The 14,467-nt window shown below is 44.9% G+C and overlaps 6 protein-coding genes across 6 annotated transcripts; 3 read left to right on the forward strand and 3 right to left on the reverse strand.

Moving 5' to 3' along the window:
- Positions 1-2,004: 2,004 nt before the first annotated feature.
- Positions 2,005-2,458, reverse strand: PAAG_06729 (hypothetical protein; the record flags this gene model as incomplete). The annotated part of the gene is made up of 2 exons (XM_002791137.2): positions 2,005-2,311; positions 2,391-2,458. The coding sequence occupies 2 exons, from the start codon at positions 2,456-2,458 to the stop codon at positions 2,005-2,007; spliced, it is 375 nt and encodes a 124-aa protein (XP_002791183.2).
- A 276-nt stretch (positions 2,459-2,734) lies between these two features.
- On the forward strand, positions 2,735-5,437 carry PAAG_06730 (hypothetical protein; the record flags this gene model as incomplete). Its single annotated transcript, XM_002791138.1, has 1 exon — positions 2,735-5,437. One exon carries the CDS (start codon positions 2,735-2,737, stop codon positions 5,435-5,437), a length of 2,703 nt encoding a protein of 900 aa, XP_002791184.1.
- A 978-nt stretch (positions 5,438-6,415) lies between these two features.
- PAAG_06731 (hypothetical protein) lies at positions 6,416-6,777 on the reverse strand (the record flags this gene model as incomplete). The annotated part of the gene is made up of 2 exons (XM_015845986.1): positions 6,416-6,447; positions 6,531-6,777. 2 exons carry the CDS (start codon positions 6,775-6,777, stop codon positions 6,416-6,418), a joined length of 279 nt encoding a protein of 92 aa, XP_015700421.1.
- Positions 6,778-6,966: 189 nt separating this feature from the next.
- On the forward strand, positions 6,967-10,239 carry PAAG_06733 (Zn(II)2Cys6 transcriptional activator; the record flags this gene model as incomplete). Its single annotated transcript, XM_015845987.1, has 8 exons — positions 6,967-7,114; positions 7,180-7,246; positions 7,318-7,768; positions 7,891-8,363; positions 8,440-8,877; positions 8,963-9,231; positions 9,288-9,833; positions 9,917-10,239. 8 exons carry the CDS (start codon positions 6,967-6,969, stop codon positions 10,237-10,239), a joined length of 2,715 nt encoding a protein of 904 aa, XP_015700422.1.
- Positions 10,240-10,869: 630 nt separating this feature from the next.
- On the reverse strand, positions 10,870-12,568 carry PAAG_06734 (hypothetical protein; the record flags this gene model as incomplete). Its single annotated transcript, XM_015845988.1, has 6 exons — positions 10,870-11,036; positions 11,093-11,348; positions 11,427-11,471; positions 11,570-11,785; positions 11,908-11,973; positions 12,056-12,568. 6 exons carry the CDS (start codon positions 12,566-12,568, stop codon positions 10,870-10,872), a joined length of 1,263 nt encoding a protein of 420 aa, XP_015700423.1.
- Positions 12,569-12,855: 287 nt separating this feature from the next.
- On the forward strand, positions 12,856-13,206 carry PAAG_12271 (hypothetical protein; the record flags this gene model as incomplete). The annotated part of the gene is made up of 1 exon (XM_015847783.1): positions 12,856-13,206. The coding sequence occupies one exon, from the start codon at positions 12,856-12,858 to the stop codon at positions 13,204-13,206; it is 351 nt and encodes a 116-aa protein (XP_015702579.1).
- Positions 13,207-14,467: the final 1,261 nt, after the last annotated feature.

Below are 14,467 nucleotides of genomic sequence, written 5' to 3' on the forward strand. Positions count from 1 at the left end.
TAATATGACTCATTGAAATAGCAAAGCAGCAAGATTAAATATGACATAAATTTTCTTTCTGGTTTCATGAAACAAGTTTTTGATCAGTTGATAAAGAAATGTCAGATGATCATGCACAGCATCTCTTTACTAACAAAAGAACATATGAAGTTATAGCTGACATTGCCAAGGTAGAAGTGATTGAGAAAAAAAACTGTTTACATATAGCTGCAGAAGGGATTCTAACTGCCTAAGAAGAATTAGTTAAGGCTGCTAGAGCCCAGAAGCTCAATGAGCTCATTGAGTAGGCGATTGAGGATGCAAATAATTATCATATATATTTCCTAACTATTGTAGTGGTTGTTGCTTAATTTGAAAATTTGTCGAATTTGAGTTTGAGGTTGTTTGGTTTGGTGGTTTGTTGCGGGAAGATTACGTTGCAGTATTCGTATTCGCTGACGTCAACCGATGGAGGACTAGTTAGCTAACTAATAGTTAACTAGTTAACGTGGTTAAGAAGTTACGTGAACGGAAATCAAGATGACTCCGAGTCATAAAGTAATAAAAAGGAAACTTTGCTGAGGCTCCTGTCGACGGCGATGGACCCTCCTTAATTTCCCAACCTCCCCTTCTACCTTCTCGTCAGCACCACTTCCATGGGCCCCGGTTGCGGCAGAGGATCTGAACTGCGCAACTAAATATAGCAACAGCCACGAGATTTATCTTCAGATGGAATGAACACACTCCTGAAACATTTAAGATGATAGTATGCACTGCACTATCTAGAAAATCGGTTTTCAGATTTAAAAGTAACTGGGAACCACCGGGGACTGCTCATGAATGTGATCGGATATTGAATGTCGGGCCTGAGATGAGTCAAGGGTACGGACCAGTGGTTTCCCTGTGCTCCTACAGGAGATAGAAGTAGATCCCATCCATGGATTATTATGGAGAGATCGTAATCATCTGGGCAGCGGCGATTTGTTGGTGATGTATCTTCTGTACTGAGTTATCCACTCAAACTATCCGCCTGCCAGTAAAATGGAGTAGACAACGGACGCTCCATGGCTTCTGCTCAGGAAATGAAGGAGTTTGATCGGGGAAAGGGCTGGAGGGCCATTTGGCTTCGCAGATATATATGGATGTGCTTGTAGAAGACTGAAGTAGGGAATGGCGTTTTAGATTTTGTCGCACCATTTTGAGAGACTGCTCTTGATGGATGGTATTCAAAGAAGTATCCGTGCATAGATAGGGGTTTCAAACAGGTATGCATATATGTGCATACTTCAAAAGCATGTGCATACTTCAAAGGCTATGGCCAAGTTTCCTAGAAGTGGGAGAAATGATTTTATTTGAACATTCTCCTGTCAAACAGCTTGACGGATGATGCAGGTTTGCCTTTTTGTTTATTTTCATTGTTAAATATTAACGCAGTGTCGAAAGCGGGTCTTGGCTTGCATAGCAGGGTAACCAGGGGATATGAGGAATTCGGGAGAGGAGCGGACATACATACAAACGGTAATTATGATTATTGTAATGTATGATGTATGCATGTACGAGTCTTCGTTGTGCGGAATGACCGTGGTTATTTGCGAATGTTAATTGCATCTGAGCCCATCAAACAAACACTCTTTGTACGGAACTTGGTCCTTTCTCCGTGATCTGTTTGAAGGACAAGCCATGATTTGTTGATAGTTAGTTAGAGGAGGAGGAGGAAGAGGAAGAAGAAGAAGAAGAAGAAGAAGAAGAAGAAGAAGAAGAAGAAGAAGAAGAACTGAGTGGTCTCCTTTTGCTTTCTGTTTCTTCTTCTGATGGGGATCGCCCTTTGCCGTTGGTGTGTCTTGTGTCTGCGGTCTGGGTCAGGCCGCCTCATCTTCAATCTTCCCTTCTGCATCCTCCTATTTGTCCTTGCGACCAACCATCTCCACACACCCAGATCCCTTCAACCGCTCTGGCTTGGTGGTTGCTCTATCACCTGTGATTTACCATCACCGTGCTTAGCGCCTACCCCAGGCCTTTTTAATCTCAACTTGTCCGAATTGTCACCAGGTTATTGGTCTTGCTGGGCTTGACTTTTACATTTTCGTGCCGTCGCATCAATCCCATCTCAACCATCCAGAATTCCACAACCATATTTGCTGCTAGGGTCTGCTTGTCTGTGACAATCTTTGCTGAAGGCTTAAACTTCTGCTCAACCGACCAAGGCAAAACGGCGGTTGTCTTCATTCCATCATCAACTGTTTCTAATTCTAGTGCGTCGCCAACCATCACATCTTCCCGCGCTTCGTACACACTTTCCATCTCTCCAGTTCCAATATCCAGACAACCCAGGCTATTGCAATACAAGCGGACTTTACCCCGCGAGTTGCCGAGATTATATATCGCAAGTTGCCACAGGTGAAAGTACATACATAGGGAGAAAACCCTCTCTTTGCCTTGGCAAGGTCATCTGTTCTATATGGGCCAGCCCACCATTCATCTCGATCTCACTTTTAACAATCGAGCTTTGCGGGGAAATAGTCAAGCTCAGATTCTTACAGAACTGGAAATATTTAAAGAGCTTATTCATCCGTTATGAGACCACTACCAGTGACTGAATGAAATATTTGAACATCGAGTTACATGTTATTTTGAGGGAATTAAAGGGTCTTAAGGTGTGCGGCCCAACTTTTATATTTAGCTGAGCATCTTCGTCCTGAGAAGACACTCCATCATCATCAACACCACGTTAATCCCGTCTTCGTTTCCTATCACTATGCTGGCTGTGAATGTTTTGGGGCCCAGCCCCTTGACCTTTCACGCAGATCCTCCATGTTTGAAAGCCCATAAAGCCCTACCTCGAAAGCGCGATTTTCCTAGTCATGGTTTAATATCGATACCGCCGTCATCCAGTCTAAGACAAGATGCCACGCCTTCTTCGAATGGATTCGCCTATTCCCCTGCGCCAACGCTTCCGTTGACACCGCCCGGCCTCCCGTTATTGCCCCACAAGAGAGTTAACAATGTTATTTCGCGGGAGGGATCCAATGAGCTTATTCCAGGCACCACAGGAACTGCTACGCCAACGCACCAGTTTAGCCCCCCGACGCCCGATATTACACCTCCACGAGCACTTTCGTGCTTTAAGAAAAGAGAAGGGCTTACACCAATACAGCCATCAATGGCCTCAAGGGCTGAGTCATTTACAACTGCTCGAGAAGCTTTGTCATCGGACGAAGATGTGGCGGAAAGAAGAAATGCAGCAGTGCCACTGTTATTGCGCCCAACAATACCCAAGCTGCCTCATCCTTTGCGAACGAATACGTCATTTTGGGAGCCAGACCTCCAGAGAAATGTTGGACCAACAAGGGATGGCCATGAGCGTGTTGACCAGACAGAGGCAACCATGTTCGATTCCTTTGAAGGAGAGTGGGTTAAGCCACATGAAAACAATATGATCAGATCCCATGAAAACAAACACAAGCGCCCTCCAATTCTTGCAGATCATGATCCGTTCTCACAGAACAGCAACAACCCTTGCGATTTGCACGCGACAAATAAATCTTCGTGGAATAGGGAAAGGAGCTTGAAGGAAAGGCTTCAAAATTCCCGCAGAACACCTATTACATCCGTTGAAAAGGTCGCAGAAGATTTAGAATGGGTTTCAGGAGACGACCACCTCGAGATGACCGATCGCGTCCGTACTTGGCGACTTTCTGGGATATCGACTTCCTCGACTGTGGAAGCGATGGTGATCGACTCTCCACCACGAAAACATCCGACACTAAGGCATTCGGAGAAGCATTCCTCCCTTCGATCTGCCAGATCTGCGAGTTCGCCAATTCCAAAGTCAAACTTCGACGACTCGGCATCGTCTTTGGCGGACCACCGCCATCGTCTGAACCGAAAGTCTGCCCGGATTACCAATGAAAATCGATGGAGTGTGTCATCGGATATGTCCTTTGCTGCGAGTGTAGTCTCTGTGCGACCAAAATTGAAGCAGGATGTCGTACCAGTTGTCGTCATTCCCCAACGACGATCCTCATTGAAATCTACAAATTCGGCCAGCAGAAGCGATTCAAAAACACGTTCCCTCGGGTTTACTCTTCGCCCTACCACTGCGCCAGACAGCGGAATTAGGTCGTTTGATATATCCCAACGACAAAGGCGTACCTTGTCCGCATCTTTACCTTCAACGAGCTATACATCCGGGCCTAACATTCCTCAAAGAAAGTCTTCATTATCCGCACCTACCAGCAGGAGTAACTCTAGAGCACCTTCACTTACTTTGGAGAGTTCACGCCGTCATGCTGCCGTGCCCGTCCAACCCCCTGCTCCCGAAACCCCCACCAAAAGACCTAACAAACCGACAACTCCAAAAACCACCATTCCTGAACCTGAGATCACAAGTCTAAGTCCACATGTATTCGAGCAGCCTGGCTATGAACATGGCCTAATAGCCTCTCCATCTCTATATCTTACTCCATTTCAGCCATCGATTCAATCTCTATCTCCAGGTCCAGTGGAGATTCACGAGGCTAGAGCCGTCCCATTTTTCTTTCACAACAACAAATCCCTTTTACTTATAGACCAACAGCCGGCGGTTGCTGAATCTCGAGCTGTCCAATACCTTCGCACTGGGCCAGGTCGCTTGGAAATGAAAGTTACTCGACCACAAACTCCCGAAATGCCCTCCCAAGCAACGACAAGTGATTTTTATTCTCCCCTCCACAATCCTCGCGCCCCTCCTAGACCCCCAGCTGTCAAATTCATCCCACCAACTCCTATTGGTGATATTGGTCTAACACTGGTTACGGAGAGAACCAATTCGGATAGTAACAATGGTCGAGTTCGCCGCGTCAACTCCGTTCGCCGCGCCTTTGGCTCATGGAGGCGTACGGAAGCATATCCCGTCACTTTCCCGTCACAACACGTTCGAAACACGAAAGCTGGCACTAACATAGACAGCAAGTTACACCCCTTCTGGCTCCCACAACCATTCTGGGAAGGATTCGCAGACTCCGATTGTGAAGTGGAGGGTGGTGTCACGTCCAGTTCTCCCCTGGCTAGAGGCAACGATGATCTAATCGTCAGCAACTCCCTAGGCATACCGCAAAAGCGTGTCACTCTCGCCGGCCCGCTGACTATAATTCGACGGATCTCTAACAGAACTCGATCTCGTCGGGCTGCACGTCGCATGAACAACAGAAACCAGGAGCTTGCATCGCACTTTAAATCGACCTTCCCGGCGCATCAAGTTCACTCTTCTACCCGTCACAATCGCCATTACACGATGTCTAGAGCTGGCCTTTTGCACATACCTGTCAGCTCCGTGCGCGGGTTACAAGAGTGGATTGCGCGGGCTAGGCGTCAGAGGACGCAGGATAAACTTGAAGAGCGAAGGGAGAAGCTGAGACAAAAGATTGGGGGACGCGTTTTGCCAGCTAATGCGGCTCTCATCGTTCCGGATGGCCGTTGAATTCCTGCGATGGAGGCCATATATTGAAATGGCTGAGGCCACTCTTTTGCCCAGGGTACCGAACTCGTGTGTATTAAAACAGGGAATTTTCGTTTTCGGTTTGATATCGACAATTTTTCTTCCCATATATCTTCTATATTATTTGCTCTTTTTCTTCATCTGTTTGTTATGTTCGTTTACGTTTTGCTCTTTTGCTTTTTAGCGATCTACGTTGACATGAAATGGTACATAAGCAAAACGTATCATCACGCAATTCGATGAGATAATGATTTATGAAACCCTCTCATATTAGATCGAAATCTGTTAACACTCACCCCTAATTTATTAAGTGTGCGATATTTTCTAGCTCAGCTGTCTTTCCATATATTGTCCATCTCTTACATCAGACGGTTTACTTGGTCTTCGGTTCCCTGACTATTTGGCTTCGTTTGGGCCCGGTGGCCTGCGCTTCAAGCGTTGCCTTTATCACTTTGCGATTTGACGACATTTAACCTGCAGCAGAGCATAGAGCATTCACGAACTTATGCCGATATGAGTTGAGACATCTCGGAGCACAACCAAAGACATGAAAAGGCGGGGCAGGGGAAATGAAATCGTTATTCACCTCACGCAAAAAAAAATATCATCCAGAATAACCCTAGAAATATATCCATTGCCTCAAACTGAGTTAAATAGGTTTTTTTCACCGTTTCCACCATGCCTCTTTTTCTTCCAGTTATTTTTTATGCCCTGCATTGCCCTTTCTCGGTACCATGTTGTTTTGCTCGATTGCTTCTTTTCTTCCGCTTGACGCACCGTCTTTCCGCCATGACAACTTATATGTAACTCTGTTTCGCGGATTTGATCCTGATACTTCCAGTTTCTCCACATTTTCTCCCCAGACTCCCTTTCGCAGATGTATATTATTTGTTTTCCATTGACAATTGTAGCTTCTTAAATGCCACTACTATTTCTTGACTTTCTAATGGATCACAAGGATCAACGGATGGCTCCGTTGTTCTCCCAAGACCCTGAACGTCCGAGCAAACAGCTCCTCTGAAATTGTGAACCCCATTGAAAGCCCTTCACTTTCAATCTTCATCATGTCCCTAACCCGCCCTTTCCAATGCGTCCTCCCCTTCCAAAAACGGTTGTGGGGCCTTAGAAGAATCAAATTCGATGACTGGTAGTTCCTTTTCCTCCTCTGCAATTCCACCTTCGGAGCCCTGAGCAGCTAACTTGGCGGATTTCAGCTGGAGATCTGCCACATGGGCAGAGGGGTTTAAAGGCCGAGAATGCAATTTCGGTTTCGACAGTGGTTGCTTCGGGAGGGGTTGGCGTTTTTGGGGGGAACTTGTCATTTTTGTTTAAATTTTGTTTTGGCACTGGGTGTATTAGGTTTCTGTTCTCTTGCTTTGCTTCATTTAACTCGAACCGGCTATCCTGTATGGATGTTGGATAATTAGGGTCGGGTTTGATAATAAGAGCTTCCTGCAAGAGGTAGCCGACCAACCCCGCATATCACGTGACTAATTTTGTACCTTAAGCTAATGTCAGAGTTGCTCTGTCTGGCTTATCTGCGAAACCTTACCGACATCGGACAGAATCATTTTCATGTCAAACGAACCCCGCCAACCGGCAACTGGAGCATTGAGTCACTAAGATCTCACTATCAGAATCCTACTTGCGTCCATTCGAGTGCGTCAACGCGCGACGTGACTTAGGACGAGGTAAGGGATTCTTCCCTCCCGCCGCTTCCCCAGCGACTGTGAGGGCCTGGGTTTGCCGACAGCCATCGTACCTTTTCCCGGCAATTTCTCTGATAGCTGGGTGCGCTCTTAAAACTGCCGCGGCCCCTCCGGTTTTCAACGCTGGTTGCCTCCTGTCATACCGGTTCCCAGTGTGGCTGCCCTGGCATTCAGTGACGGCCATAGACGCAGTGCCAGTGGCAATGGGAATGTCGCTGGCGTTGGCGTCGGGAATGGTAGCAGTGTCGGAGGGAATATTGGCCCAGGAGGAATAGCTACCCCGATCGGGTCAGCGGGAGGAGGCGTGGAAGGAGGTGTGACATCCACCGCAGGAGCTGGACCAGCCGAACAGCAGCACAGTCACAGCCCGCACACGAGTCCCACACGGAATACTGCTAGTTCATGTACGGCTGGTCCTTCTCCTGCTTCGGCATCTGCATTCGGAAGTGGAGCCAAGAGACGAAATGTGTCTATCTCAGGGCTGGATAGCTCACCCGGAAGCACATATGACATCGAAGAGTCGGAGAATAATGCCCATAGTACCCAGGATGGGAGAAGGAAACAGCCCGTGAAGCGGGCATGTAATGAATGTCGCCAACAAAAGGTTCGTCGTATTCTAAATGTTGTCACAAATAGATATATGTAGTTGTCGGTTCTTGTTTCATGTCCAAAATTATTGTTGCTGCCAATTTTCTTGACCATATACTAACATTTTTCACATTACAGCTCCGATGCGATGTCATTCAGGAACCTTTTACCACATGCTCGCGTTGTCGTCGTCTCAAGCTGGAATGCAAAATCGAAACAAATTTTAAACGCATTGGCAAGCGCAGTCGGAATGCTGAAATGGAGCGTGAAATAATCGAACTGAGAAGACAGATTGCGAATGCAAATGCTGCAGCCAGCGCGGCGCAACAGCATCAGCATCAGCATCAACAGCCACTTCCACCCATTAAGCAAGAGTTGCACTCCCTTTCTTCGCAGTATACTTCATCTCAGCGTAACATGTATCAACCGTCAGCTGGTGATGCAGGGGACCAATATATCGGATCGCACGAAGCTGTTGCATCGCTGCTTGATCTACGATCCGGACTAGATTCTTCCAGTTTCTTGAGGAGCCCTAGCGGCCAGCTAATTATGATGAAACGCATTGAAGATGTATCAATAAGCCCGGAGCGTGTTACGGAGCTCTTTAGCCTGTTAGTATCCCCCTTTTATTTTATTTTTTTCTTTTTCCATTCCAAATAAAGTCACAGCTATGCTTACTTGGACCAGTTTTTTCACGTTCTATCATCCATATCTCCCCTTTCTGGATAGAGAGAAGCCTCCTGAAGATTTATTTTCTACTTCACCTCTCCTATTCTGGACTATAATCAGTGTAGGGTCTCGTCGATACGAGACTGACCCTTCGCTCGTCAATACCCTGTCTGGACCAGTTTCGAGATTGGTATGGAGTACATTGGCAGATGTTCCCCAGAGCTATCATGTCGTGAAAGCACTTGCGCTGTTATGCACATGGCCGTTCCCAACCAGTAGCACATCGACAGATCCGACTTTCATGCTTTGTGGCATGATGATGCAGATAGCAATGCAAATTGGCCTTCATAGACCATCACATGCTCAAGATTTCTCTAAGTTTAGGGTCGAGTTTAGAGAAGGAGAATTGAAAGACAGGGTTAAAACTTGGGCTGTTTGCAACATAGTTGCTCAGAGGTATTGTTACTTCCTGCTTCCGTCAAGCTTTCTTTCCACGTCCCATGCGAACTGAGGTCGTTCAGATAGTTAACTCTCCTATTAGGGTAGCGACCGGTTATGGCCAACCATCGCAGACACTGATTGACTGGACACTGTCATCTCCCGAATCAGTTGACCAAAATTTCAAGCTTCCAGCCGAAATAAAAGTTCGATTGGATATCGAGAAATTCTGCGATAAAGTAACAAGGGGCCTCTACAACAATCCTCGAGATCCTGTGGGCCTCTCCAGCGATGATGAAAGATTTATTGTAACCACCATTCTCGCGAAAGATTTCGAGGAACTGGAAAGTCAACTAAGACAGGAACACAATTGTATGTGATTTTCTGTTGATTCTGAATATTCATATTTTAATACTCACATTTATTAGCCATAACAAGCCTCTATCTTCGGGCAGCTGCTCTTCACCTACGTCTTTCGGCCTTTTTTGATAACCCAACGGCCAAAGATTACCGCCAAGGCCTTTCAGCGTTGTATCTCGCCACTACCCTCTTTCTTGACGAGGCTCTAAATATCGAAACTACCGTGGGACCTGTACTTGCATATAGCCCAAATTACATATATCAGATGACCCTAGCTGCCGGATTCATCTTGCTTAAACTGTGCAAAAGCTTCTTTGCTGTTCACATCGATATGGATTATACAAAAAACCTTTTCAACAGAACTATTTGGACCCTACGAAGTATGTCAGTTACGAATAACGATCTTCCACAGCGATTGGCGGAAGTTTTGGCCCAAATGTGGCGGATGGGTAGTGCGCCAGTCTCCCCAGACGTTGCCAGATCTTCATCTAGCCAGCCGGAAATGGACGACTCCTTGCAACTTAAGGTCAGATGCCGCATGAGCATGTCTCTTGTCTACGACTCAGTTTGGCGGTGGAGAGAAGATTTCCAGGCTAAGGGAAGGAACCTAGAATGTATGTTCCCTCCGTTTATCCATATCCATCTGGTCCTTTTCCATATTCATAATTCTGTAGTGATTCTAATAACAATACTCCAGCGTTCCTCAAAAATCCTACGAATCCAGACTCCAACGCGTCATCCTCATCCTCATCCGTAGCCCCGTTACGGGCCTCAAGCTCAACCCCCGGGGTCGGGGGTGCAGATCCCAGCCTTACACCTGCACCACCTTCTCACTCGATCAACATCGGCGGTGCAGGAGGTGGAGGGACACTCAGTACATCCTGCCCCGGAAATGGACTAGGTCTCTTGGGTGGCTTTGTGGAACCGAATTACGAAGTGTTCGATCCACTAAATTGGATGCTGGATGGACTGGTAGATTTCCCCTATTCCTATAATGCCGTTCAGGGGTTGGAGACGTAAGCCATCACCTAGCGTGGCCCGTTTCCTTGACTTTACCAATTTCTGTTAAATAATTTCTTTGGCTTCTTGCAGTTAAAATGTCTATATATACTACAGCACACATCTAGAATAGATTGCTTCTCTTTATATTCTTATGATTTACTTACCTTTTCTTTGCATATTATATCCACTGGATTGCACGATCATGTAAAGAATTTTTATGCTAACTCTTTTTTTTTTTTTCTTCTTCACCACCAATTTACTTAATGAAAGAACATTTGGGTTGGTTAGCATTTTACTCTTTAATTTCCACGCCCAGTTTGTTTACAATCTGTTTACCTCCAACCCTGCAATCACGGGGATAACTGAAAACCTGAATCAGTTTACCCTATCTAATCACTTTATCAATGGGTATTGTTAACTTCAGTGGCTCTAATCAAGGGATAAATGTACAATTGAGTTAATGAAAATTTGCCTGAGCAATAGGACACGAAAACAAATAATCTGATTGCTGCGTTGTGTTTTCTATCAGAGAGTGTATCATGATGAAAAGGAGGAAGACGACGATGCAAATCAGAAAGATGAGCTATCAGCAGCAAAAAGTTCGACAATAACGAATCTCACCGGTTTTATGCTTCATAGGTAGCATTATCACACTTCATGGCCAATAAACCAATTGGTAAAGAGCCAAGAACATAATTCAACAACTTCCCCCTCCCCCTCCACCGCCTCCGCCAGTGCACCCTCCACCGCTGCACCCTCCAATACCGCCACCGGCCCCACTATCAACCAACCACCCGCATCCTCCCACAGAAACCCTAGCACTACATGCGGTCGTGACTCAATTACCCACAGCTCCAAACCCCATACTCACACACGACGGGTTGCATGGATATAGTCTCATTGATACTTGGATCAACGGCGAAGGGGATGTAAAAAGACATTGCTACCGGTAGACCCCAAACAAGAGTGTTCGCACCATATGGATTTTGTCCGTCATTATTTGTAGTCGATGAACTTGAGCGGTGCTTTGAAGGAGAGCCGCTGCTCACTATCTCCACCAAGGAAAGGTAAGCCACGCTTCTGCTTTCGTTTGATGGCTTTTTCGTACTGCGATTTAAGCCTCCAGACTACCAGCTGCTTTGGCGCGGATTTAAGGTGTCGGGAGGGTTAACTGCGCTGTGAGCGGATATATGTGGGCCTTTAACCGGATCAGAGTCGATATCTGCGCGGTCGTGGAGTTGGCCCGCAGCCTTTTGGGTTGGAATGTCGCGAGGGATTTGAAAAGGCCGTTGTTATTATATGATTCCCGGATAGCTTCACAGTGCCAACATGTGCATTCGCTATATACCTGGCCTCCTGTTATTCCCTGGTATTGCTTTGATGTCCATTGGAAGGAGATGTTGAGTTTATTCTCGATCACTTTGTCGTCGTGGTCGATGTACCTGCCCTGTGCATGGTGGGGGGAATATGTGAAATACTGGAATGGCGAAAGCTGGTGGGTGTGCCAGGCAAGATCGACATTGAAAGTAGGAACGGCCATGTCATTTGGATTCTCACATATAATCTGGCAAAAAGTTTTATATTTCGTGATGAGACGTGTCATAGTTGATTCGAGTGCTGGGGAATGAATCCAATCGATTTTACTATATTTTCTATGAATGACCCTTGACGGATAACTGCTCCTACTAAGTCAAGAGCGAAGGGTGACGAATTTCCCAAATAACGAGACATCATTTTGAACGGGGAAACGTTCTTCTTGGTTACCAGCCCGGCACTTTGAGTGCCATGTGGACATGTGCTCTGTTCCTTAAATTCTCTGAAAAAAATCTCGCACCATAGACATTGATGCAAGGGCATTTTGGGAGAGGTCCACCAGACCAAGTAGTGGAATGCTAATTGCTTGCTGGATGAGATTGCTGGGAAAAGAAGGGCTGTGACGTTCACCTCTTGGATTTTCAGGCATCCCATTCCGGCTCAGAATAGTGCCTGGCATGAGAAGTACATCGTGGCGGAACTTTGCAATTCGAAATTTCTCATGCGTGATAGTGACCCTACAATGAATGCACATAGTTCTGAGAGTTTTATCAGTAAAGCCACTACCATGTTCAAAGGGCCGTGCCAATGATCCGATCTGCGGGTGTTGTTCCTGCCATGGAATCATCACCTGGCCCTGGCATTGGGGGCAAGTAAAAACCTTAGACGGGCTGTCATTGGTATCATCCCATTGAAGGTCCATTTGTGTGCGGAAATTTGTCACCGCCTCGTCTGTAGGAAAGTAGTCAAACGTCCTGTCATTGATGCAAAAGTCCACAGCTTGCCATGGTAAACCTGTTGACCAAAAACTCATTTTTTCCATGCGAATGCAGTCTTCTAGAAAAACTCGGGGACTCAGCAAATAGGCATGCCACACCATCAGCACATCTGGGAATAAATAATTAGCTTCCAATAAATCGACAAAGGGATTGAGCATCTACCTAACGGAGGCATTATATCAAACGTCCAAAATATTGTTTCTTTCCAACCTCGTGAGGTCTCCAGGACACCTGAAGGCTCTATATCATAGATAGTGACGGTGACCCTACGGGAGCCAAAGCCATCTCTTCCGATACACTTTTCGTGCCAGTTAGAGAACCTATGAACCACCCTGCCAACATAAACTGCCCATCGCTTCTCCCTGATCAACTGGGCGGCTTTAAGCCTGTCCTCCTCAGTCTGAAAGCTTCCATAATCCTTGTCATGAAGATTAAAAAAGGCCCATCAGTGGCAGAAATCATTTCCGGAGATGGGTTAGAGCGGCCAAAAACTTTAGATGTGCAATACATTCGTCTGTTGAAACAGGAAAGGGCTTCAAAGGATTTGCAGATATTTGTGGGCCTGCAGGCGCTTAATGAAGCTCTCGAAATGGCGGTAACGTGGTTCCAGCGCCCGAATTGGGGTTGTCTCGCATATAAAGTGGTGGAGGGTCATTCAATGGAGCAGGCCTGAAAGTCGATGATGGTCCACCGGCCTCTGGTTGAGGAATCCTCATAGTTTTGGAAGGGGTGGAACCCACGAACGAACAACGTTTTGGGTTTATTGCGGGTCGATAATTCTGAGTATGGCACGACTTAAAAGTCCACTGTAAAGTGAGTGCTCATCAACAACAAATATCAATGATCCAAGATCAGAGCGCTTCCGATTGTATATTCAAAGGGTATAGACCATATTAAAAGGAACCAGCTCTAACTCGCACCCAGCACTAAATGACCTTGCGCTCCCAGGAATATTCAATTTTAATAATGGAGTCCGGCTGCCACAAACTTTATCGTAAAGCATCTACACGGGAGTAGAATGGCGAAGCTAACTACTCCACCATGCTGTCGACAGTGCACAATCGAAGAATCAACCTTGGAAGTCGAAAAATGACATCTAGTCAAGGCACTAGATATGTTACTAAACCTTTAGTAAACGGTTGATTCTTTGCACAGACGAACCGGGTTAAGCAGAGTTAATTATAATTAGGGAGGTATTCCAAGCCAAGCCACCCCTGAAGCTTACATCAAGGTTGAAGAGTACATCGCATTCGACTCCTATTCATTAATGACACAAGTTAGATGTTTGAGAGGTAGATGTAGAGAGACAGACAGGTTTTGCACGCTGAGCCTCGTGTCATTGTGCCTGGCCTCAGACGGCTTTACCATCAATTGGCCCCTGACCTTGCAGAATTTTGCAAGTTAGCCATGTCGATCCGGGATAGACTCCGATAAAATAAATATATAAAATTTATACAATATTAATATATAATTATATAATTAAAATTTTATGAAAAGAGTAAAAAACTATATAAATTATTAATTATTTTTAAATAAATTTTTATTATTATTATTCTTTTTTATTTAATATATGATCAGTTAGTAACTATAACATCTCTTTAATTAAAATAGAATTTAACTATTTATTAATCTAACTATTCAATATTATTTAAATTATATAATTAAAAAATTCTATTTCAGAATAATATAATAGTTAAAAAACTTATAATAAATAACAAGCTATTATAATTATAATTTTAGTCAAAAATCAAAATTAAAAATTAAAAATATAAATAATTAATATCTCTATTAATTAATATAATAAAATAAAAAAATAAAATTTTAATAAAAATAATATTAAATAAATAAAATATTTATAAACTAAAATAATATTTTCAATTTATATATATAATTTTATATATATTAATTTTATTTAAATTCAAAGTTTAATTTTT

Source organism: Paracoccidioides lutzii, assembly GCF_000150705.2.
Source record: "Paracoccidioides lutzii Pb01 unplaced genomic scaffold supercont2.20, whole genome shotgun sequence".
Classification (NCBI taxonomy): domain Eukaryota; kingdom Fungi; phylum Ascomycota; class Eurotiomycetes; order Onygenales; family Ajellomycetaceae; genus Paracoccidioides; species Paracoccidioides lutzii.